The following is a 25,318-nucleotide window of genomic DNA, read 5'->3' as shown; positions in this document are numbered from 1 at the left end:
TTTGAATAGTGCTTTTATTATCCAAATTGCTTTCACATCGATCATCTCATCTGATCCAATGATCTCATCTGACCCAAGGTCACACAGCAGGGTCGTGGCTGATCCAGGACAACAATCCAAGGTCTCCTGGCTTCCAGACTTAGATGCTTTCCACTAAGCTGCACTAGCTGGACCCAAGTTCCAGGTTGCCTGAAAATGTAAGTTGTGTGTAGCAACCTGGCCTCCTCTCCATCCTCTCGTCCTCTGGCTCATCCTTCCCTGGAATGTGATAAGGTGGGCCAGGGGGCCCAAGGTGCTGTTGGGAAATTGGAAAAATGAAGGACTGAAAAGAAGGTTCAGTGAGTGGCAGGGGTAGTCTAGAAGATGCAAGACAGGGGCTGAGCTGAGGCACTCACCAAGACTCGCCCAGCCTGTTGTTTGCCTATATGATCCAGAGCCCAATTGCTCCCCAGAGCTCCCTTTGTTTCACAACATATTTTTCCCTGAGCCTTACCTACAAACACGTGTGCCGGGGTTCTCTCAATTTTCGCTTCTTCCCAGCTTCTCCCTTGGGGGGCTGGGGGAGGAGGCAGTCTGGGATTAGGTGACTGCACCTCTGCCCCCTCCATGTCTCCTGCATAAGCCATTTTGGCTTGTTCCCTTCGTTCCAGCTTCCCTTGGGATGTAACCAGATGGAGGGGGCGGGAAGATATGGAATCCCCGGAGGCTCCTGCTGGTAGCCCAGCCAAAAAAGGGGCAGGAGCAGAATACCGAACAAGGGGCTAGAAGGAGGGAGCGAAGGGCCCACAGGATATCAAAGTCATCAGTGTTATTTACTGAGCTCTCATTATGTGCAGAGCACTGTACTAAGCGCTTGGGAGAGCATAATACAGAGTTGGTAGACACGTTCCTTGCCCACACCGTGCTCGCAGTTAGATATGGAAGGGAAGATGGAAGTCAGATTCTCCACCTGCCTCTGACCTCTACCCAGGCATCCACTTCCCCAGCAGCTTCCCTTCCCTGTTCATTCAGGATTCTCTACTACCTGAGCAAACAGAGGGAACATTTCCAAGCTTTGGATAGTTTCAGGAAGGATCTCTCTTCTCCTGCCCACCTTCTTCTGGGCTTTGGCCAGGAAGAAGGGGTTACTTCTCTAGAAACACAACACTCTATAATAGCCTTGAGGTACAGCAGCCTGCAAATGCAGTCAATATGGAAGCAAGTCTGACCTTCCTAACTCACTGCAGGGAGAAGAGGGGCAGGAGAGAAGGGAAGGGAAAAGATGGATAGAGACGAACGCACTTGCAAAGGCAGCGGCTTGTTATGAGCAGTTGAAGTCACCTAAATTTCTCCTACAGAATCTCCCTCTTCACCTCTTAGTCAGATGCCTAACAGTGAAGTTATTTGTGGAGGGGTGTGAAGAAGTGTTGGGTGAGGGGAGGGGGAAGGGAGGAGGAGGAAGAGGAGGAGGAAAAATGGGAGAAGAGGCCTCATGAACTATTTCTTTGAGTCAGGCATGTCCCATGTAGCAGTCAGACTCACAGCTAGTAAGAGCTTTAAAACAATTCACTCTGGAGTGAATTATCCACTCTTGGGGCTCAGGGGGTACTGTAGTCTAAATCCCTTACCATCTGGGGACAAACACAGATGTCTTCCTGCAGGCCACAGGGCCCTCACTACCACCCACTAGAATGATAATCGTTACTGTGGTATTTGTTAAGCACTTACTATGAGCCAAGTCGTGTATTAAGCACTGGGCTAGATACAATGTGAGCAGATTGAATGCCGTCTCTGTCCTAAATGGGGTTTACAGACTAAAAGGGAGGGAGAAAAGGTAGCTTAATCCCATTTTACAGATGAGGAAACTGAGGCACAAATTTGTGATTTATCCAAGGTCACACAGCAGCAAATGGCAGAGTCTGGATTTGAACCTAAGTCTTGACTCCCTGTTCTGTGCTCTTTCCCTAGGTCGAGTTGCCTCCTTCGAAAAAGGGCAGGTCCAGAGAACGATGGCAATTCTTACATGAAAACTTTGACCTTTGCTCACATCATTTTTGCTAAATTAGAGTCATTTAGGAACATCATGGCTCTCCCCACTGCATGTCTGTCCAAATTCACCTAAGCGAAAGTACCTGAGTCCTAAGGGAGGGCTAATTGGAAATTGAAAATCTGGCAGTTCCACCTACCAGCCTCTACTATAGATAGAAAAGCCACAAAAACCTCAGCAGGGCTATTATTGAATCAGACCACTAGTCTACCCATCCCAGGACTTTTCCTCCAACAATGGCAGGATTTCAAGATCCTCGAGGGCAGGGATCATGTCTACCAACTCCACTTCCTTTCCAAAGTGCTTAGTACAGTGCTCTACATGCAGCAAGTGCTCAGTAAATATTCATTGATTCCTAGATGGCTGTCTCCTTATCCTCTGTCCTCATGGCTAGGAATGAACCCGATAACAATCTATATCATCCAACCCCTCCTTAAGAGTACTGCTATTTCTGCCCAACACTAACTACTTCTTATGGTAACAAAATCCATTCACTTGCGGCAGGAGAAGGTCTTCTGGCCGTTCGTTTTAAAACCTACCACCTTCCAGCTTCACTGGGTTCCCCTAGCCCTGCTGAGCACAGCAGACCAATACAAACAGCATGTCCTAGTGGCAAGAGCATGGGCTTGGGAGTCAGAGGATGTGGGTTCTAATCCTGGCCCCACTCCTTGTCTGCTCTGTGACCTTGGGCAAGTCATTAAACTTCTCTGTTCCTCAGTTAACTCATCTGTAAAATGGGAATTAAGACTGTGAGTCCCAGATGGGACAGGAACTGTACCCAACCTGATTACCTTGTATCTACCCCAGAGCTTAGAACAGTGCATGACACATAGTAAGCGCTTAACAAGTGCCATCATTATTATTATTACAAACCCAAGGTCTATAGTAACCATCGTGTCCTCCATATATGCTGCCCTCTTTTAACATCAATCTGCTCACCGCTAACACCAACCTACTCACTATACCTTGATCTCATCCGCCTTACGGCCAACTCTTGGGCCTGTGGCCTGGAGCTCCTTCTCCCCTCATATCCAACAGATAACCACATGCCCCACTTTGAAACCTTATTAAAACCATATCTCCATCAAGAGACCTTCCACAACTAAGCCCTCATTTCTCCTACTCCCTCTCCCTTCTGCATCACCCTTGCACTTGACATTTACCCCATTCTCAATCCCACAGCCCTTCTCCTCCTCTAGACTGCCAACTCCTTGTGGGCAGGGAACATGTCTACCAATTCTGCCGTATTGTACTCTCCCAAGCACTTAGCACAGTTCTCTGCACACAGTAAGCACTCAGTAAATGCTATTGATTGATTGATACAGGATGGAGGATTTTGAGTGCCTACTCAAGGCTAAGGGTTCAGGGTAAATTTCAAAGATTTACCTATACCTCTCAGAGAAATTGTTCCACGAAGTCATGGACCCCCCTCTATCTACCCCGAGCCTCCACCTGCAATCCCAATTATTGGACAAAAGTTGACGGAGTCAGGATCCCCAGGGTATGATGTTTCTGGTACATTTCCTTTTTATTTATTGGTATCTCAATGTTTGTAAAAACAGGTTCCCCAGGGCATGAGCCTTGTACAAAATACAATATGACAGATTGACACTTGCGGTGGAAACTGGCCAGTAATTAGTGGTGGTATATTCAGTAGCTGACCTCCCATTCTTACCAGGCAACTCAATTCATTTTTTAGAAATGGGATAACTATTCACTCTCAAATCCTCATGGGAAATGTCTTCAGTTATGTGCTAGCAGGGAACCATCAGAAAACAAACAAATCAATCTCTAGCAATACTCAAGCCGAGAGCAGATTTTCATACACACACACATACACAAGACAATTTCATTACTGGCTGAACAATATAGAGATATTGACTTCTGCCAAAATCAATCTTGATGGATGGGAAGAGAGGGAGGATGAAACAGGCATCCGAGCATCAAATTCAATATCTGAGGCTTTATTCTACCCCTGTCTTACTAATGGGCTTGAGGAAGGTAATGGTACTTTATGACTGCTTTCATACCATCATGGGGCAAACTATTTGGCCTGCATCCTTTGGGGATTCAGTGGACACAGAAAAATCACAGAAAACCATGTGAAAAGCATTTTGGACTTACACACAGAGAAGATGGGGAAAATATTTATGTGGTCCTCAAGAAGCCTGATGGTTTAAGAGGAAAGTCTGTAAAGTGCAAAGTCTTCCTATTGCCTTGATTAATTCACGATTAATAACAATATCATTATTGTTACATGCAATTTGAAAGTCACTAGTTCCTTACATGTAAACCCAATAGCCCAGTTAAACATTCTAGAGTGGAGATGAAGGAAGGTAAACAAATCACTGTTCATGTCCATTCAGGAAGCAGAGATTAATAAGGAGAATTCTCAGTGGAAGCAGGCATTCCATGGTTCTATAGTTCTAATCAAGATGCAGGGACTTACATCAGTGAATAGGTTCCCTAGCCCATTCTAACCATTCTTCATTCTAAACCTTGATATCAGGGGTCTACAGTAGAATAGGTAAACAATAGATAGGTGTTGGCTCACCACATGACTGCTTTCACCCAGTCATGAGGCAGAATATTTGGCCTGAATCCTTTGGGGATTCAGCGGTCATAGAAAAATCACAGAGAACGATGTGAAAAGCATTTTGAAGCGACACACAGAGAAGAATCAAGGTAGCCCAGTTCTCTCTCAGTTCCATGAGGTTCTTCCAAAAATCTCCCTTGAGGTCCAAATTCCAATCCCATGTCTAGCTAGAGGGCTCCATAACCCTCATAGCGGTCATTTGTCGTCAGCCCAAAGGATCCCGGAATGCTTGTCGGAATGGGACGCCAAGGATTCCACCCCTCCGATGTGGCTTGCTTCAGGTAGACCAGCCAAGGGTAGCACTTACCTCTTCACACAAAGGAATAGTGCGTTGGGGAGGGTTTGGCTCAGCAGACACCCTCCCTAAAACAACTACTTGGCTGTCCAGCAAGCAAAATGCCCTGGGCTCCTGTTCTATAACCCAAATGCTCTCCATTGCACCCACCACAGCTCTCGTTCAACACCAGCACCCACACCATTTTCTAACTTTGCCGCTGCCTAACTGGAGCTCTCCCTTGAAACTACACAGGCAAAGTCCCTAACCTAACCAATCTGACCAGTTCTGGCTCAGAGGAACAGAGGTACGTTGGCATGACGGGCAAATATTTTCAGGATCCAAGTTGTCATGGTAACTAGTACACCTCCTTCCCTTGCCCTCCTCAAACCCCCTCCACACCCCCTTACCTAGGATGCAGTGTGGCACCCCTCCTCCATTCCCTCCCTTACATTTTAGGTCCACCCTGTCCCAGAAAAAGGCCATGGGGGAGGTGACTTCCTGGAGTCATCAGTCTGGAGATTGGAGTGATCTAGTTTCAGTCTTTGAAGCAAAAGTCCATGAAAAGCATTGTCCCCAAATCTTGACCCGTGTGTTCTTCTGGGGCAGGGAGAAGTGCTGAAGTGGGAGGGGAGACGGGGGGAGCAGCTACTGTCTATCTCCTCATCCAAAGCCACGTGTTGATGACGCAGGCAGAGACCAGCATGGAGTAGAGCAGTAGTTCTTTCTGCTTCCAGCCAGTGCACTGCTCCTCCAGAGACTGCAGCCTCCTAGAGATCTTGTACAGCTGCAAAACAAAAACTCCAGTCAGATGGGCACAGGGCCAGCCCACCTTCACCCAGCAGGCCCAGCAAGTTCCTGAACTGAGTTCCTGTTCTGAACTCACTGAACAGAGCTGCCAATGCACAGGCTTCTGGGAAATGGTGACATCCAGTATGGCGTAGCCAGGAGGGGAGACGGTGCCACTATTTTCCACTCCTCCGTTGGAAAAGGGCAATGTACCCCAGAGACTGCCGGGTAATGCTGGATTACCCTTTGTCTGTCACTGGTTTAGAGCCATACTTGACCTGGATACTAGGAGCTGGGGATGAGAGACTAGACGACAAAAGGGATTGGTGGGCAATGGGGAGAAAGCAGAATTGATAACCCCAGGACCTCAAAACCCCAGGAGTAAGATGAGGTTCAAATGGGCCAGAAGAGATTCCCAGGAAGAGAAAAAACATGGAAAGAGTGGAGACCAGAGAATACCACAAAACCCAGAATCTGGGATGGAAGAAGCTTCGCTATAAAAATTTCAGAGAGGGTTAAGTGGATCCATGTAGACAAGCAACTGAGTAACTTCTCCCTTCTATCACTCTTTTTCCTCACTCCCCACCACCAGACACACACAGAGGGAGGAGAAAAGCCCTAACAAAAATAGTAAAATGAAACCATACTTCCAAAACATATATATATATCACCCTGACTTGCTCCCTTTGTACTTCCCCTCCTCCCAGCCCCACAGCACTTATGAACCTATCTGTAATTTATTTATACTGATGTCTGTCTCCCCTCTCTAGACTCTAAGCTCGTTGTGGGCAGGGAATACATCTGTTCATTGTTGTATTGTGCTCTCCCAAGTGCTTAGGTACACATGGTAGGTGCCCAATAAATATGATTGAATATAAATATTTATTCATATATATCTGTCAAATGTTGGGTGCTGGCCTCTCTTTTCTCTTTAGCAACTTTTCTGCCCGTTGGAGTGTAGTTGCTAAAACGTGTTGAGCTACTGTATCCTTTGTTGCTGCTCTCTTCTGTGCATGAACTCTTTGAGAGCAGGGACTTGCCTTCTCCTTAGTCGAGTCGGCTATCTTAGACTCCTACCCCGTAAATCACCCCCGCAAGACAGACTGAGTGCTGCAGCAAGTGTTGGGATGATGCTCGCTGGGTCTTCGCTGAGGGAGACCAAGACCAAGACCGGCTAACCCATTTCCTCTCCCTCTCGCTGATGCCAGTGCTTCATGCTCATTCCCTGGCTCACCATCAGCAAGGGAGCTGAGTGCTGAACTTGGTTTTTGAGACGCTGCTAGTCAACAGCCCTATGTAATAATAACAATAATGATATTTAAGGGCTCGCTACGTGCCAAGCTTTCTCTCAAGGTCACACCTGGAGAGTTTCCAGTACTCTACCAGTCACGACTATGGGAGGGAGAGTCAAGCAGAGGCCTACCCATTCCATTCCTAGCTTGGGCAGTGGCTAGTGAGTGGAAGGCAATCTGCTACAAGTCAAAACTCCCCTGTGCTGGGCAGCAGCAGCAGGATGGGAGAGAGTCCAGGGCAGAGACTCGTTTACTGTACGAGAGGAGGCAATGGTAAACCACTTCCATATTTTTACCAAGAAAACTCTATGGATACGCCGCCAGAACGGTTGCATATAGATGTGGGGCGTTCTGGGAGGGATGTCTTTCTGGGAGGGAAATGTCTATGGCATTGCTGTAGTCGGACACGACTCGACAGCACAAGAAAACATGTGCCAAGCACTTTGCCGAAAAAGGGTAGATTTAACACAATCATATCAGATGCAGTCCATATTCCACATGGGGCTAGAATTCTGGGGGAGAACAGGTCTTGTTTTTGTTTTGTTCTCTTTTGCTTTGCTGTCTGTCTCCCCCGTTTAGACTGTGAGCCCGTCATTGGGCAGGGACTGCCTCTATCTGTTGCCGAATTGTACATCCCAAGCGCTTAGTACAGTTCTCTGCACATAGTAAGCACTCAATAAATACTACTGAATGAAATGAATGTATTCAGTCCCCATTCTACAGGTCAGGAATCTGAGGCCCAGAGAAGTTAAGGGGCTTGCCTAAAATCACACAGCAGGCATGTGGAGGAGCGGGTTTAGAACCCAAGTCTCCTGATTCCCAGACCTGTGTGCTATCATTAGGTCACAGTGCTTTCCCCTACAGGGAACAGGTCCAAAGGCACAGTCAGGATCAGAACTCATTGCACTGCGTTTCCAGCTCTTGCTCAGTACTCAGAGCCTCCGCTCCTCTCTGGGGTCATTCTTGTCCAGGACCGACAAACTGCATTTTCCTCCATGTTCTCACCTGCTTTTTCATTGCCATGATCTCTGACCCACCCATGTCCTCCAAGGAGGCCTCCAGGACTGGGCCCGGATCCTGAGAGCTGTGGACGTTAAAAAAAAAAAGTGATATTATTGCCTGGCGGAAAATGGGGCAAACACATACGTACACACACATACACACACACGCCTGGCAGAGACATGAACGATAACCAAGTCTTGTTACGCAACCACATGTTAACACACGAAGGTCCGGGGAGACCCTCACCATAACCCCGAAGCACAACCCCTGATCCCAGAGACCATCATCTCTTCCCTGTTTCTTTACTGTTCATTTGTACAGTCACTTGTTCTGCACGGACCCGGTTTTGCCATAACGCGGTCGTTAGATTTACCATTTGGCTGAAACGTGATTAGGGCACAGGGGAACATTCTTCTGACACCGGAAGTCAGTTGGCCCCCTGGGTGACGCACAATGGAGAAAACCACTTAGACGCCTGCACACGCATGTGGTCACTCCCTGGTTGTGTCCTTCTTGAGAGTTTAGTTGGGTGGACTGCACTGAGTGTAAGCTCAGTGAATGTTACTAGTAGGACTACTATTTCTAGATGAGACTACCTTACCAGCTCAATCCTTCCTACAGTCTCAGGCCTAGCTCCAACACTTGTCTGCTGTGTGACCTTGGACAAGTCACTTAACTTCTCTGTGCCTCAGTTACCTTATCTGTAAAATGGGGATTAAGACTCCGAGCCCCACGTGGGAGTACCTGATTACCTCGTAACTACCCTAGCGTTTAGAACAGAGCTTGGCATATAGTAAGCGCTCGACAAATACCATAATTATTATTATTATTTCCTCCAGGGAATCAGGCCCTTAGGGAAGCGGGTTAGCAGCAGAATGGCCTAGTGGAAGGAACATGGGCTTGGGAGTCAGAAGGACCTGGGTTCTAATTCCAGCTCCCCCACAGGTCTGCTGTGTGACTTTGGGAAAGTCATTTCGCTTCTCTGTGCCTCAGCTACCTCCTCTGTAAAAATGGGGATTAAAGCTGTGAGCCCCATGTGGGACATGAATTGTGTCCAACTTGATGATCTTGTATCTACCCCAGCGCTTAGTACAGTGTCTGGCACACAATAAGGGCTTAACAAAAAACATACGTTATCGAGGGATCTTAAGAAGCCAGCATTTATGCTGGCCCTCTGAGGCTGACAAGAGTTTAGGGCATCGGATTTCCTCTCATTATTTGCCACCTCCAGTGCGCTTAGCCAGGTTCCTTCAACCTTTAAGAATGCAGCATAAACACACTAGAGAACAATCCATGAGAATGCCAATCATCACCAGGACTCTGCTTTCCCAAGACTATCAAGAACGAGAAACGGTCCCATCCTCCCCGCTCTGCTGGGAACCCAGGGGCTTGGCGGGTTGGAAGGGATGGGTTCTTCAGTTGCTCGTTCAGACTATTATTTTTTAATGGTATTTGTTAATAATAATAATAATGATGGCATTTGTTAAGTGCCTACTATGTGCTAAGCATTGTTCTAAGCGCTGGGGGAGATACAAGGTGATCAGGTTGTCCCACGTGGGGCTCACAGTCTTAATCCCCATTTTACAGATGAGGGAACTGAGGCACAGAGAAGTTAAGTGACTTGCCCAAAGTCACACAGCTGACAAGTGACAGAACCGGGATTAGAACCCATGACCTCTGACTCCCATGCCCGTGTTCCTTCCACTAAGCCACACTGCTTCTTTATGTGCCAGGCTCTGTACTAAGTGCTGGGGTGAATACAAACTGATCAGATTGGACACAGTACAGGTCCCACATGGGGCTCACAGTCTTAATCTCTATTTTACAGATGGTAGTTCAGTGACTTGCCCAAGATCACACAGCAGACAAGTGGCGGAGCTGGGATTAGAACCCCCAGGCCCATGCTCTTTCCACTAGGCTGTGCTGCTTCCCAGAATTATAAATTAGTCCAAGGGGAGCAGGGCTTGGGAGACCAAGAGGCAGACTGTAGAGGCAGGACCCAACTGCAAAGTTCACACAACCAGGGTCTGGGGAGAAGAACTGACAGGTGGAGCAGGGAGACCTGCCAATTTGCCCCGTCTCTGGCCAAAACCCCACCCTGGTACCTACGACTCCGCACCGCCACACATTGGAGACCCCCGCAAGGAAGCCAGGGCCTGCCCACCCCACGGGAGACTCTCAGCACACGAGGCAGCAGCCGGATTCTTCTGAGGGTAAGTATGCAAACGTCGAGCACTGAGGGCCAGGGAATCGTGGACAGCAGAGTGATCCAACCCCCTGCCTCGGGGATGTGTGAGGTACAAACATACGCACTCAGAGCAGCTGGCAGCTGGCAGCCCCCGCTGCCCCTCCACCACAGCTCTGTCTCCGGCTCCGCCTCTGCCCTCCCACCGCTCCAGGCGGCCTCCTGCAGGAGGAAACTCAGCCAAGAAATAAGCAGGAAGCAGAGTGTGAACTTGGAAGTGTCGCCATTGGCTGGCAGGGAGCATGCCACCCAGGCGAGGGCCTGAGCCCTGCTTAGCAGCTCCATCAGGAATATTTTTTTGCCTCCACCCCCTCCGCTCCCATGATTCTGGGGAGAGAGGTCTCTAAGATTCCTTCTCTCTTCCTTCAGATCCGCTCTGTCTCATGCCCAGGCTGCAGCCTGGCTCAAATTGGTCCTGAGCCAATAAGAAGGGAACCGGGGGTCAGGGGCCCAAAGACCACCCCAGCCTCAAGTACCCCTTCCCCACCCTTGTGTTCTGCTGCTCACTCAGGGTTAGAAAGCACAGGGAGAAGGGACATGCGTGTGCGCGTGCACGCACACACACTCACACACACACGACAGTGTGTGCCAGAGGCACGCAGGAGACTGGTCACCTGGGTTGGGCCTGGGGCATGAGAGATGCCTGAAGACGGTGAGAGAGGAGGCTGCCCAGGAACCACACCGTCTGGAAGACGTTCTGCAGGCAGAAGATCCTGTTCCCCTGCATGATGGGAGGGCAGACAGGGGCAGGGCTGGAGCCCCTCTTTGGCCTGTAAAGTGTGGGTGCAAACGTGCACACGTACACACACACACTCATTACAATCTTCAATAAATACTATTGAATGAATGAATGAATCTTGGTGTTTCGTAGACTGGTGTCTTTCCCTCCCTGTGGGTAACAGCCCAAAACTGTGTCTAGGGAAGCTTTGATAGCAGAAACAGAGATCTGTCTGCCTGGTCCCAGAGGCCACTCACTAATTGTGTAACTAATTGTGTTTTTGTGTTTTTGTGGTATTTGTTAAGCACTTACTGTGTGACAAGTACCGTACTAAGCACTTGGGGTAGATACAAGATTATTGGGTTGGACACAGTGCTGTTCCACAAAGGGCTCACGGTCCTGATCCCCATTTTACAGAGGAGGGAACAGGGGCAAGGAGACGCTAAGTGACTTTCCCCAGGTCACACAGCAGACAAGTGGCAGAGCCAGGGTGAGAACTCAGGTCCTCTGACTCCCAGACCTATGCTCTTTCCACTAGGCCGTGCTGCTTCTCAGCAAAGGGAGTTGGGGGGTAGGGGGTCCTGGCACAGCTGACCTTGGTGTTAGGGGTCGGGAGTCACCATGGAATCAGCCTCCTGGAGGCCTGGGCAGGAGAAGAATGGAGGACGGAAAGATCTGGACTTGGGGGCAGGAAATATGTCTACCAACTCAGTTGTACTTTACTCTTCCAAGCGCTTAATACAGTGCTCTGCACACAGTAAGCGCTCCACTACAATTGATCGATTGATAGTGAGAATAGGACTCGTAACCAGTTAGGGGAAACTGCAAAAAGACAGACCCTGGCAAGAATCCAGCCTGTTAATGTAGCCCGAGTCAGGCCTGTAGCTTGAGATGGGGTCAGAAGCTCCCACAAACTCTGATCCCTGAACGTCAGCCATGTGACCCTTCGCCCCCATCCTCAGGATGCTAATTACAGTTCAGGGTGTCCTGGGACCTTAATTCACCTGGGGCCCACACCTAAGCTGTTCCACCCTGGCCTCCTATCATCCCTCATGGGTGAGCTCAGAACAAACCCCCACCTGGAAGTTGAGGAGGGACACTGAACCCACAGACTCATAACATATTGTCTCAAACTCAGTTCCAAACAGCGCAGTGGCAGCAGAAATGGACTGAAGCAGAGGGAAGAAAAAGAAAGAAGGAAATGGGGAAGGCGAGAAGAGGGAGAAAAAAGGGAAAGAGAAAACACGTCTAGGCTTCAGAATCACTTCAGAATCACAAGTGGCTCAAAACGTCACAGAATGTAAAACAGCCGAATCCGATCCGAATCTGAATCCAACTAAGGAATAATGGGGAGAAATAAAGGAAGCAGCAGGGTCTAGTGGAAAGAGCTCAGGCCTGGGAATCAGAGCACCTGTGTTCTAATCCCAGCTCTTCCACTTGCCAGCTGTGTAACCTAGGGTGAGTCATATAACTTCTCTGGGCCTCAGTTTCCTCTTCTGTAAAATGGGGATTCTCCCTCCTACTTAGACAGTAAGCCTCATGTGGCTCAGGGGCTGTATCCGACCTGATTATCTTGCATCTACGCCAGTGCTTAGTACAGTGCTTGGCACATAGTAAAAGCTTAACAAATACCACCACTATGATTATTATAGGTGTTCGGGCGGGGACGTGGAATGGGGGCCCAGAAAAGTACTGTGACGTGTCATCTGTGTAAAAACTGGGAGTCAAACCGTCAACTCCCAATCTGGGTTCCACTTTGGGACGACTGCTCCCCTTCTCCCATGGAGCCAAGGATGTGCCCTTCAGGGCTGGCACGACCCATAGCGGCCTGAGGAGAACAGAGTCCTTACCGATCACGGCCACTCTGCGCTCTTCTGAGGAGAAGCCGGGAGTCCTCACCAGGAGCCCGTTCCCTCTGAAGTCGGCCTGTTGGGGCCGGGGGGACCTGAGGTGCAGAGAAACCCCCTCTAGTCAGTGCCTGCTTGAATGCTCCTGGCAACTGCCATCCCCCACCAGTCCCTCCCCAGACACACGTGCCCTCCACTTTGGGGCCAAAGGCGAGAGGGCGGGCCAGTCAAGGGGGCCAATTGGCCCAGAGCCCGTGGAACTGCAGGCCGCAGATGCTCAGCCCAGCAGATGCAGACCCAAGATACGCTGGGATGCGTGGGAAGAGCTGGAGAAAATGTCGGGCTCTGGAGGGGGATGTTCTCTCATTTCTCAGAAAGGTTGGCCCCATTTTTAGTGGCAGAGCCATGACGGAGGGAGAAGCGGGGAGTGGGGGGCCCCTGCCAGCCCAATTGTTGAGCTGCCCCTTCTCCCAAGGCTCCTGCATCCGCTGACATTTCTGTCCTCTCCCCTATCCCGTGTCCTGGGCCACCCTGGCACGCCCGATGCCCCAGCAGCCCGAGCAGAGGACGGGCACGGAGAGGAGGACGGCAGGCGTCAGCACCAGGAGCCGGCCAGGACCCATCTCCGCAGTGAAGACAGCCACTGTCTGCCCGGTCCGGCTTTCCCCAGCAGAACTGTGCGGCGACAATCCTAAATTACTTGTGAACAAACGGCAAGAAGGCATGGGGATCAACCCCGCTGAAACCTCACCTACACATCTCTACCCCCACTAAACAATGTCACAATTATCATGTCACGAGTTTCGCCAGAGAACTAAAATGGGCTGTGACATTTGCAACCTGATAGATTGAGCTGACAGCCTGCACTGGTCAAAACTCTTCAACAAACCAGGCTTTGTCAGGATCGGTTTGCTCCAGAAGAGACCCTAAAGGGGGCGGGGAATGACTCCCAACAGCTTGGAATACTTATTTAAGCTGAAAGAATTTCAGAGATCCGATTTCCTTGCCAGCACGTGGGCAGTGTTATGTGGAGCGCTTCACTGGGCGAGCCTGAGGCAGTGGATTCACAGTTTCCATTCCTGGTTTTCTCATTCTGGGTGACCAACACTTGGCAGTCAGTTCTCAATTTTCCAGGGGCTGCTGTTCCTTCCTAGACTCTTTACTTCTACTGAAACTACCTGCTGTTTGGCACGCTTGGCCTCTCCACCAAAGAATGGGCAGAGAATTAAACTCAAGCCAGCCAATTCTGTCCACAACAAAATCGAGAGTTGGCCTCCTGAATATTGGGGACTTGGTCTAGCAATGCCTCTTCATCAACTCTTGCTTTTATTGTACTTTCTCGTATGTTCAGTACAGTGTTTCACACTTGCGAGGTGCTCCGCCAGTAACAGTGATTGCGTGATTGATTGATCTGGCCCAACCCGGGGCTCTGCGGAGAGAGGCTGAATGAAGATCTAGAGCAAGAATCGCTGTGTCCACACGCAGCTCCAGATATGCCCCGAATATCTGCCTCTCCAGCTCATTCAGGGTGGGACTGAGGTTGGGCCACCCTCCACCTCTCTCATCCCCGGGGCCCTGGGATAGTTAAAAACAGCAGGAGTGCCCTCGGGGTCAGTTTGAAGCCCAGGAATTGACTCTGACCCTGGATACAGTACCACTCTCCTGGACACTGCAGTCCCAGCTCTGACGAGGGTCGTCAACCGCCCTGAAACATCAACCGGCACAGCGGGGCTCATAGAGTCAGAGTTCTGTCGGAAGAAGGGCCGCAGGCTGCCCTCAGTAGCCTCTAGGAAAGGAAGAAAGGATGCTGAGTCACGTGGCTCCAAATCCCAGAAAGCAAGATTTCCACCAGCCCTCATCCACGGATCTATTGAGATTAGAGGACTTCCCTCCCTGGTTCCAGCCTGACTGGCTCTGTGCCTGCCTGGTTCTTTGTCTTTCTTCCCTGAGTCGCCCACCCTAAACCAGGCAGAGCTCCACAGCCCATCCCAAGAGCTGGGGCCGAAGGATACCCTTCCTCCTCTTTGCCCTGCATTCTCCTCCAGTCTTGTATCAAGAGGATCTCTGAGGTGTGGGCTGCTGATCCCTCACCCCGATGTTTGGAAGGACCCACTAAACTGTATTCTCCTGGATACAGCAAAGCACCCCCTCCCTCTGTTGCCCAGCCAGAAGTAGTTAGACCTAATGGAAAAAGCACAGGCCTGGGCATCAGGCGACTTGGGTACTAATCCTGGTTCTGCCATACGACTGCTGTGTGACCTCGCAACTTCTCGGTGCTTCAGTTTCCTCATCTGTAAAATGGGCATTCAATACTTCTTCTCCCTTCCCTTTAGACTGTGAACTCCGTGAGGGTCAGAGACTGTATTCGACCAGATTATCTTAAAACACAATTATATATTATTATTATTTTCTTGGACCCAACATCAGGGTCCAAGGGCCAGGTCTTTTTCACTGACATCAGACCCCCCAGCCCATGGCCTGAAGGCACTGTTGAGGGGGCAAGATCTGGGGAGGGGGGAACGTGGGGATGATCATCTCTGGCTGTTGGAAAAGGAAACTGGGTGGCCAGTGAGAACTGGGTGCCCCAAAAAGGCGAAATCCACACACCAGGTGATCCCCAAAAAGATGAAACTTTTCAGCTGGAAGTTGAGCTCTGCCTAAAGCAACTCCCGCTCCAAGTAAACTGTCATTTGTTTCTGATAACCCTCTCCCCTCCCACTCTGTGATGGTTACTGGGGGAAAGGTCGGCTAAAGCTGGGCTGACTTCTCCCCCCACCTCCCATTCTGTGATGCCATGGAGGGGATCTGGCTTCTGGAAGTGGGGCCCAGAGCCACCAGCATGGCTTGGGAAGAGGATGAGATGTACCCCAATCAGGGTTCTGGGAAAAAGGCCACTGGCTCCCTGTCTTAGGGTGTGCCTTCTGGGCTGGGGGCAACTCCTGGCCTGGGATGACAGATGACTGTACCGCTATCCACAATGGAAATTAGGATTTAGCCTGACGGGAGCTTCCGACATCGGATTGGGGCTTTTGAAACCCAGACCGCCAAAATTCCCGGGATGATACCACCCATTTTTGGGGGGGGAGGGCGCGTCTTCCCCAGGTGATGACAGATAGGGAGTGACACCGGCAAACTGGGACCCCTAGGGGCTTCAGCTCTAGGGAGGGCCCAGAGCTCTGGTTCATTTGCATCACCCACTCATCTCCCACTCCCTTCTGCATCACCCTGACTTGTTCCCTTTGCTCTTCCCCTCTACTAACCCCACAGCACTTATGTACAGCACTTATGTACGTCTGTAATTTTATTTATTTTTATTGATATCTGTCTCCCCCGTTCCAGACTGTAAGTTCATTGTGGGCAGGGAATGTCACTGTTTATTATTATATTGTACTTTCCCAAGCTCTTAGTACAGAGTTCTGCACACACAAAGTGCTCAAAAATATGATTAAATCAATGAATCATCCCCCACTTCCTTGCCCTGCTAAGGCTCCTTCAGGGGACCTGGCCAAGCATCATCCCCACCTCCACCCTCATCCCCACCCAGCCTGCTTCCACCAGCTCCAACTCAGCTCCCTACACAGAGGTGCTTCAACTAATGAAGACAGCACCCAGGCTACTTTAGGGGCTGCACCACAGGGGACTCCCTTCCGCCCACCGCTTCCGCCCCTTTCTCCGCAACAGGGACAGGGAGGGGGATACGGGGAGAGCCACGCAAAAGCCCCGGACACAGGCCCCAACCCCACCCTTGCCCCGCTTCTGAGGGCATGACACACACACACCCCCACACTACTGAAGGAGGAAATACATTGGCCTGGGCCGCCAGAGGTGCCACCCACACCCTACCTGCCAAGGAGATCCTGTCGGGGATGTGCATGTGGAAGGACGGAGGTAGGTCTCCACCTGTCTCCTGGGGGTCCTCCAGGTCCGGACCCCCCGCCACCTTAAGCCGGACGGGGACCTGCATTCTCTGGTTGATGGCTTCCGAGAAGTCCACGTCATACGTTGGCCGAGTCGGGTCACCGCTACCCAACAGTGCGGATGCCATGACCCTGGGAGCCGAAGGACCAGCCTCTTGCCCCCCGTCCAGGTCCTGCTGATGTTGCTGCAAAGGGTCGGGGGGGGGGGGACGGGACGGGCAGGACAGGTGGGAGAAAGGGCAGTGAATCACCCTGATGAGAGAGGCAATCCCCCAGTCTTGAGAAACTGGGTTAAGCCCAAGCGGATGGTTGGGTGGGTCCTCCTCTAAACTGTAAACTCGTTGTGGGCAGGGAATGTGTCTGCTATATTGTTCTCTCCCAAGCGCTGAGTACAGAGTTCTGTAGACACTAGCGCTCAATAAATACGATTGACTGACTGGATGAAGGGGTCGGCGGTGGGTGAGTGGACCTGCTTTAGGAAATGAATTGTAGTTACTGATGGGGACAGACACATAATAATAATAATAATAATAATGGTATTTGTTTAGCGCTTACTATGTGCCAGCCACTGTACTAAGCATTGAGGTGGACACTAGTTCTGGAAGAAACCTTTCTCGATACCATGCTAGTAGCTTAGTGGATAGAGCACTGGCCTGGGAGTAAGAGGATCTGAGTTCTAATCCTAGCTCCACCACAAATCTACTGTGCGATTTTAGGCAAGTCATTTCACTTCTCTGTGCCTTAGTTACCTCATCTGTAAAATGGGGATTAAGACTGTGAGCCCCATGTGGGACTGGGACTGTATCCAACCTGATGAGCTTGTATCTATCTCAGTGCTTAGTACAGTGCTTGGCACATAGTAAGGGCTTAACAAATTAAAAAAAAAATGCAACTTCCTCATTCCCCTCCACCATGAGGTAGGGAAGGGACAAAAATCATTATTCTCATTCGACAGATGGAGAAACTGAGTGATGGCAAAGATCCACAATAAGAGAATCCAGGACCGTAGGCCAGAACTCTTACTCTGCTTCCCAAGAACAGTTCCACCTTTGCTTCCAAAGGCAATCCCCTTCACTAACCCCACCCAAGTTCCCTGCCTCTCCCTTCAAAAGGACATCCAAGGGCCTGTGGGTCTCAGATCTCCATCGAGGTAAATGAACTGCTATTTCCCTCTAGGGAGAGATTTCCATAACAAAGTACCGCCAAAAAAAAAGACCTCCCCCGCAGCTTGGGAAATTCAAAGGAAAGGAAGCCAGGCTACCGAACCGGACCGAGAGCACACAAAGGGAAGAGGACGAGAGGGGAGCTGAGGCAAAGGGAGGGGAAGAGTCGTCCTCTGCACCTGGGACCGCTTAGGTACGAGAGAGAGGTGGTCTTAGATCCAGCCCTTTTCTCAATGGAAGAGAAGGGTGAGAGGATGGGAAGAGAGGGATGAAGAGGAAGAAGGGAAGGAGGAAGAGGAGGAGGAAGAATGCGGGGGGGGAGTAGGGAGGTGAAGAAAGGGGGAAAGGGCAAAGAAAGGGAAAATAAAAGAGATGGGGGGACGAGAGAAGAAATATGAGATGGGAAAAAAAAAGGAGGAAAGGAGATGGGAAAGAAGGGAAGACGGGAGGGAGAGAGAGGTGGGAGGAGGGAAGAAGGGAGGAATACCAAGGCTGAGCTTCATTGCTTTCTGAACTCGAGCCTCTCCCGGGTCCTGTCACTCCAGGGTCCTGATCCCCCATCGCAAGGGGAAGTAAGTCCACAGAGGTCAGGATGAGAGGGGGGCCGACGAGAAGGAGGTCAAATTCACACCGAAGAGAGGGGAAAATGTCAGCAGAGCGTCGAGCACAGAGGAAGCCCGCTAAAGCGAGGCAGAAAGGCCACTACAGAGAATGGCGTCGGCCAGCCTGGGCCCGGGGAACTTGCGGGGCTCTGATTTCTCCGCTGCTATAATTAAGCCTGGCAGGTGATTACCCAGCCACGGGGTCTCCTGCCCCGGAGTGCGGCTTGTCGCAAACCAGCCTTCCCTGCTGCTGCGGGGGGCGTCCAGCACGTGCTCGGCCTCCAACGGCTGCGGTCGCCTTCGTTTCGTTTCCAGCGCTGAGCTCGTCGTCCCCGGCCAGGGCTGGGGGAGGCGGCGGGGCCGAGGGAGGCCGAAGAGGGGTTACGACTACTCCAGAACTTAGCACATAGTCAGCCCTCAGTCCCTGCCACTATAATTACCGTGCACGGGGCACTTGGGAGAGAATAATTGAGTTAAAAGCAGCATGGCTCAGTGGAAAGAGCCCGCGCTTGGGAGTCAGAGGTCATGGGGTCATGGGGTCTAGTCCCGGCTCCGCCGCTTGTCAGCTGTGTGACTTTGGGCAAGTCATTTCACTTCTCTGGGCCTCAGTTACCTCATCTGCAAAATGGGGATGAAGACTGTGAGCCCCGCGTGGGACAACCTGATCACCTTGTATTCTCCCCAGCGCTTAGAACGGTGCTTCGCACACAGTAAGCACTTGACAAATGCCATCATCATTATTATTAAAAGACACGATCCCTGATCTCAAGGAGTTTAAAGTAGTGATAGTCATTATCGATTCACTCAATCGTATTTATTGAGCGCTTTCTGGGTGCAGAGCACTGTACTAAGCGCTCGGAAAAGTACACTATGGCAATAAAGAGTGGCAATCCCTGCCCACAACGAGCTCACAGTCTGATGGGGAGGGGAGGATACAAAATAGCAGGGAGAGGGGTGTTAATGGTATCTATTCATCGCTTACTAGGCGTCAGACGCTGCACTAAGCGGCTGGGGTAGATACAGGATAACTAGATTGCACACAGTCCATACTCCGCATGGGGCTTACAATCTGAATCCCCATTTTCCGGATGAGGTAACTGAGGCACAGAGAAGTGAACTGATTTGCCCAAAGTCACACAGCTGACAGGTGGCGGGGTCAGGATTAGAATTCAGGTCTTCTGACTACCGGGACCGTGCTCTGTTTGTAGTATTTACTGAATAGCATCTGATGCAGTGTCTGTACTGAGTGCTTGGGAAGTTCAGAAAAAAGAAGCTACCCAGTCCCTATCCACATGGAAGCTTACACTTTCACTGAGGAGACAAAGAGGTCTACAGCCTTTCCAGACCAAGCCCCGCTTTTCCTCTGTTCCCCCTCCCCTCCCCATCGCCCCGACTCACTCCCTTTGCTCTACCCGCTTCCCCGTCCCACAGCACTTTATATATATGTACATATTTATTATTATAATTCTATAGATTTTTATTAATGATGTGTAAATATCTATAATTCTGTTTATTTATAATGAGGCTACTGAGGCCTGCTTACCTGTCTGGATGTCTGACTGTGAGTCCGTTATAGGCAGGGATTGCCTGAATCCCTGAATTGTTCCTGAATTGTATTTCCCAAGTGCTTAGTACAGTGCACACAATAAGCGCTCAATAAATGCGAGTGAATGACTGAATGAATCTATAGTCTACAGCCCAGTGGGGGAGATGGATACAAAATAATTTAAAGATGAAAGAAGAGAAAAATGGGCACGTAGCTGAAAAAGTGCTTAAATAGTAGGGTCTGTTAGTCAACATGTACAGAAGTTCTATGAGCGGCAATACATAAATCCATAGTTTATGGTATTTGTTAAGCACTTATGTGCCAAGCACTGTACTAAGTGCTGGGGTAGATTCAGGATCATTCATTCATTCATTCATTCGTATTTATTGAGTGCTTACTGTGTGCAGAGCACCATCAAGATGGACACAGTCTATGTCCCACATGGGGCTCACAGCCTTAACCCCATTTTACAGGTGAGGTAACTGAGGCACCGAGAAGTGAAATAACTTGCCCAACGCCACACAGCAGACATGTGGTGGAGTCAGAATTAGAACCCAGATCCTTCTGACTCCCAGGCCCATGCTTTTCCCAATAGGCCATACTGCCTCTGCAAGCAGGTGTTGGCCCAAGGGGGCTGAGGTGTGTAAGTGTGGGGAGAAGAAAAGTAATTGAAGAAAAAGATCCAGGTCCTGAAAAAGTCAGGAGAATCAGAAGGACATGGGTTCTAATCCTGACTCTGCCACTCATCTGCTGGGTGACCTTGGGCAAGTCATTTGATGTCCCTGGGCCTCAGTTACCTCATTTTTAAACTGGAAATTAAGACTCTGAGCCCCATGGAGGATATGGCCTGTGTCCAACATGAATAGTTTGTATCTACCCCAATATTTAGTACAGTACCTGGCACAAAGTAAACACTTAAGTACCATTTAAAAACCAGACACATGCTTATTAGCAAAGCAATTCAATACCTGATGAAACCCTTCCAAAGGAAGGATGGGTGTACATGTTTACCCATGCAGGTACATGCACACCTCCTCTCCCTCCCACCCCCACCAACCCCTTCTTTTAAATTCAAGAGCGAAAAATCGATTTCCCTCATCCCTAGGGAAAACGCCAGAAGGCCCATAGGAATCCAAGAAGCAAGAAGAAAATAGGCTTTCACAGTCTCACTACGGAGACTGAAAATTCAGCTGTCAGTCTGCAGGAGGGCAAATGTGTTTAAACTGATCCGGTTTCCCTGCTAACTTTCTTCAGGGCTTTTCTCACAGATGGAGAGCGTCTGGGGCTTTCATTCAAAGGGACTGGGTGTTAGGCCGTATGGGGATGTGTATGAACTTGTTTATTTTTACAGAGGGAAAGATTAAGAGAGCTTCTGACTCAGCCAATCCACAAGAGACTTGCCTAATCCTCTGATAATATTTGCAGCTTCCCATTTTTGAGACAGGGCAAAATCCAAGGTTTTCTGCCTACTCCACCTTCTCCCCTCCCTCCCAGCATGACTAAGGTACCTCTGTTTCCTCATTTGTAAAATGGGGATTGATTCAATACTTACTCTCCCTGCCCTTTAGACTGTGAGTCCCACGTGGGATAGGGATTGTGTCAGATCTGATTGACTTGTATCTACTCCAGGATTTAGCACAGTGCTTTGCACGTAGTAAGCACTAACCAAATACCACAGTTAAGGTAATGCTCAGACCGGGTTTCCATAATAATAACTGTGATATCTGTGCCAGAGAAGCAGCGTGGCTCAGTGGCAAGAGCCCGGGCTTGGGAGTCAGAGGTCATGGGTTCTAATCCAAGATCTGCCTCTTGCCAGCTGTGTGACTTTGGGCAAGTCACTTCACTGGGCCTCAGTTCCCTCATCTGTAAAATGGGGATTAAAACTGTGAGCCCCATGTGGGACAACCTGATCACCTTGTATCCCCCAGCGCTTAGAACTGTGCTTTGCACATAGTAAGCGCTTAACAAATACCACCATTATTATTATTATTACTAAGTGCTGGGGTAGATTCAACTAAATCCCCAAAGTCCCTGTCCCACATGGGGGCTCACAGTCTCAATCCCCATTATACAGATGAAGTAACTGAGGCTCAGTGAAGTGACTTGCCCAAGGATACACAACAGCCTTGTTTTGTTTTGCTATCTCCCCCCTTTAGACTGTGCACCCGATGTTGGGCAGGGGTTGTTTCTATCAGATTCCAAGTGCTTAGTACAGTGCTCTGCACACAGTAAGCGCCCAATAAATACAACCGACTGAACGAAGTGGCAGAGTCAGGATTAGAACCCATGACCTTCTGATTCCCATGCTCTATCCATTATGTCACGCTGCCCTAAACAGGTGTTGTTTCCTGTGGGCAATTAAGGATCCCTCAAGCCTTCAGCCCCCCTCACCTAGTATATCTAGTTAGTAAAAGTAGCATAGTATTTATTAAGCGCTTACTGTGCGCTAAGCACCATACTGAATGAGGTACCGTTCCTGGCCCCTGAGGGGCTCACAGTCAATCAACCAGTGGTATTTATTAAGCACTTATTTTTGTGAAGAGCATTGTACTAAGCACTTGGGAAAGAACAATACATGGCCTCATGGAGAGATCACAGTGCTGGGAGTCAGAAGGACATGGGCTCTAATCCTAATCTGCCACTTGTCCGCTGTGTGATTTGGGGTAAATCACTTAACTCCTCTGGGCCTCACTTACATTATCTGTACAATGGGGATTAAGGCTATAAACTACATGAGGGACACCGACTATGTCCAACCTTGTCGGTTTGTATCTACCCCAGTGCTAAATACAGTGTCTGACACATAGCAGTTAAATACAATTTTAAAAAAAATAATAGAATTTGAAGACACTATCCCTGCCCTCAAGGATCTTACAGTCTAAAATCAAAGAATAATAGTGTGCAGGGGTAAATGGGCGGAGGAGATCGCCTCTGGCACCCCCGCCCCTCTGCTTGAAGTCATAGACTGTCTCCATCCACAGCGTGGCTCAGTGGAAAGAGCACGGGTTTAGGAGTCAGAGGTCATGGGTTCTGATCCCAGTTCCGCCACCTGTCAGCTGTGTGACTTTGGGCAAGTCACAACTTCTCAGTGCCTCAGTTACCTCATCTGTAAAATGGGGATTAAGACTGTGAGCCTCTTGTGGGACAACCTGATTACCCTGCATCTACTCCAGCATTTAGAACAGTGCTCTGCACATAGAAAGCGCTTAACAAATACCAACATTATTATTACCTCCCAGGCAGGGGCCAAGATGGACAGTGCCAAGAGCAAACAAGGGAACTGGCTGGCAGTATGGGTGGGATGCCTCCTCCAGAGCAGGGAGGGGAGAGGGGGCATGAGAATAGGGTGAAAGCCTGTTAGTCAGAAGGTCATATAGATCCTAACCCCAGCTCCCCCACTTGTGACCTTGGGCAAGTCACTTCACTTCTCTGGGCCTCAGTTCCCTCATCTGTCAAATGGGGATTGAGACTGTGAGCCCCACATGGGACAGGGACTGTGTCCAATCCGATTTGCTTGTATCCACCCTAGTGCCTGGCACATAGTAAGCGCTTAACAAATACCATTATCATTACTATTACATGAGACCGTGAGCCCCATGTGGGACAGGGACTACATCCAACCCAATTACCTTGTATCTACCCCAGCGCTGAGTACAGTGCCTGGCACATTGTAAGCCCTTAACAAAAGCCCGCTGTGGGCAGATTTGTCTCTGTTTGTTGCTGAATTATACTTCCCAAGTGCTTAGTACAATGATCTGCACACAGTAAGCGCTCGGTAAATACGACTGAATGAAAATGCCACCATTATTACCGCCATTATTATTATTGTTGTTATTAGAGAAGCAGCATGGCTTAGGAGAAAGAGCACGGGCTTTGAAGTGAGAGGCCATGGGTTCTAATCCCACCTCCGCCACTTGTCAGCTTCGTGACTTTGGGCAAGTCCCTTCACTTCTCTGTGCCTCAGTGACCTCATCTGTCAAATGGGGATGCAGACTGTGAGCTTCCTGATTACTTTCTATAATAATAATAATGTTGGTATTTGTTAAGCGCTTACTAGGTACAGAGCACTGTTCTAAGCAGTGGGGTAGATACAGGGTAATCAGGTTGTACCTCATGAGGCTCACAGTCTTCATCCTCATTTTACAGATGAGGTAACTGAGGCACAGAGCAGTTAAGTGACTTGCCCCCAGTCACACAGCTGACAAGTGGCTAGACTGTGAGCCCATCGTGGGCAGGAATGGTCTCTATCTGTGGCTGACTTGTACTCTCCCAAGCGCTTAGTCCAGTGCTCTGCACATAGTGAGCGCTCAATAAATACTATTGAATGAATGAAGGGGTTGCAGATAAGCCACACCTTCCCACCCAGCGACATCCTCCTTGCCCCTTCTAGACTGTGAGCCCGCTGTGGGCAGGGATGGTCTCTAACTGTTGCCGATTTGTCCATCCCAAGTGCTTAGTACAGTGCTCTGCACATAGTAAGCGCTCAATAAATACTACTGAATGAATGAATGAAGGGGTGAAGATAAGCAACCCCTTCCTCCCCACCCAGCCACATCCCTAACGCCTCTTTGCCCCTTCTAGACGGTGAGCCCGTCGTGGGCGGGGATGGTCTCTACTTGTTGCTGAATTGTACGTCCCAAGCGCTTAGTACAGTGCTCTGCACACAGTAAGCGCTCAATAAATACTACTGAATGAAGGGGTTGCATATAAACCACCCCTTCCCACCCAGCCACATCCCTAACCCCTCCTTGCCCCTTCTAGACTGTGAGCCCGTCGTGGGCAGGGATTGTCTCTACTTGTTGCTGATTTGTATTCTCCCAAGCGCTTAGTCCAGTGCTCTGCTCATAGTAAACGCTCAATAAATACTATTGAATGAATGAAGGAAGGAGCAGCAGATAAGCAACCCCTTCCTCCCCACCCAGCCACATCCCTAACCCCTCTTTGTCCCTTCTAGACGGTGAGCCCGTCGTGGGCAGGGATGGTCTCTAACTGTTGCTGACTTGTCCTCTCCCAAGCGCTTAGTCCAGTGCTGTGCACATAGTAAGCGCTCAATAAATGCGACTGAAAGAGTGAGTGACAGGGGGAATGGGGCACTGGGCTTGGGGCGGGGACCAAACGAAGGCGACCTTGGGCCAGGCCCCAGGGTGGGCATCCCCCCCCAACCCCCGCACCCCGTTTTGGGCTCCTTCCACCCCACTTTCTGCACCAAACTTTACTGACCTGAAAACAACTCTTCTTCCTGGCCCCGCCCTGGCATCATCTGGGCTGTGACGTCAGCGTTTCCCCCCCCCCCGAGGGGCG

General features: G+C 49.9%; 1 protein-coding gene and 1 non-coding gene across 2 annotated transcripts; one reads left to right on the top strand and one right to left on the bottom strand.

Moving 5' to 3' along the window:
• Positions 1-3,521: 3,521 nt before the first annotated feature.
• Positions 3,522-25,271, bottom strand: LOC103171084 (mitochondrial fission factor homolog A). Its single transcript, XM_029067485.2, has 9 exons — positions 25,238-25,271; positions 18,663-18,813; positions 16,633-16,891; positions 14,445-14,575; positions 12,793-12,887; positions 12,022-12,111; positions 10,839-10,994; positions 7,983-8,061; positions 3,522-5,683 (listed from the first exon to the last, which is right to left on the bottom strand). Exons 3-9 carry the CDS (start codon positions 16,832-16,834, stop codon positions 5,552-5,554), a joined length of 885 nt encoding a protein of 294 aa, XP_028923318.1. The 5' UTR covers positions 16,835-16,891; positions 18,663-18,813; positions 25,238-25,271; the 3' UTR covers positions 3,522-5,551.
• Positions 7,028-7,165, top strand: LOC114813086. The gene has a single exon (XR_003760697.1). It is a non-coding gene; the product is annotated as a small nucleolar RNA SNORA7 (small nucleolar RNA).
• Positions 25,272-25,318: the final 47 nt, after the last annotated feature.

This window comes from Ornithorhynchus anatinus, chromosome 6, assembly GCF_004115215.2.
Source record: "Ornithorhynchus anatinus isolate Pmale09 chromosome 6, mOrnAna1.pri.v4, whole genome shotgun sequence".
NCBI classification, from domain to species: Eukaryota; Metazoa; Chordata; class Mammalia; order Monotremata; family Ornithorhynchidae; genus Ornithorhynchus; species Ornithorhynchus anatinus.
Note: the sequence above shows the minus strand (reverse complement) of the source record. Positions and strands in the feature narration are given on the sequence as shown.

Excerpts from the sequence above, each read along its gene's own strand:
- LOC103171084 (XM_029067485.2), bottom strand. The coding sequence starts at position 16,834 with ATGGCATCCGCACTGTTGGGTAGCGGTGACCCGACTCGGCCAACGTAT. Across the intron at positions 10,995-12,021 it reads TGTCCCTCCTCAACTTCCAG|GCCAAAGAGGGGCTCCAGCC; the intron begins GTGGGGGTTTGT and ends CACACTTTACAG. Across the intron at positions 5,684-7,982 it reads TCATGGCAATGAAAAAGCAG|CTGTACAAGATCTCTAGGAG; the intron begins GTGAGAACATGG and ends TTTGTTTTGCAG.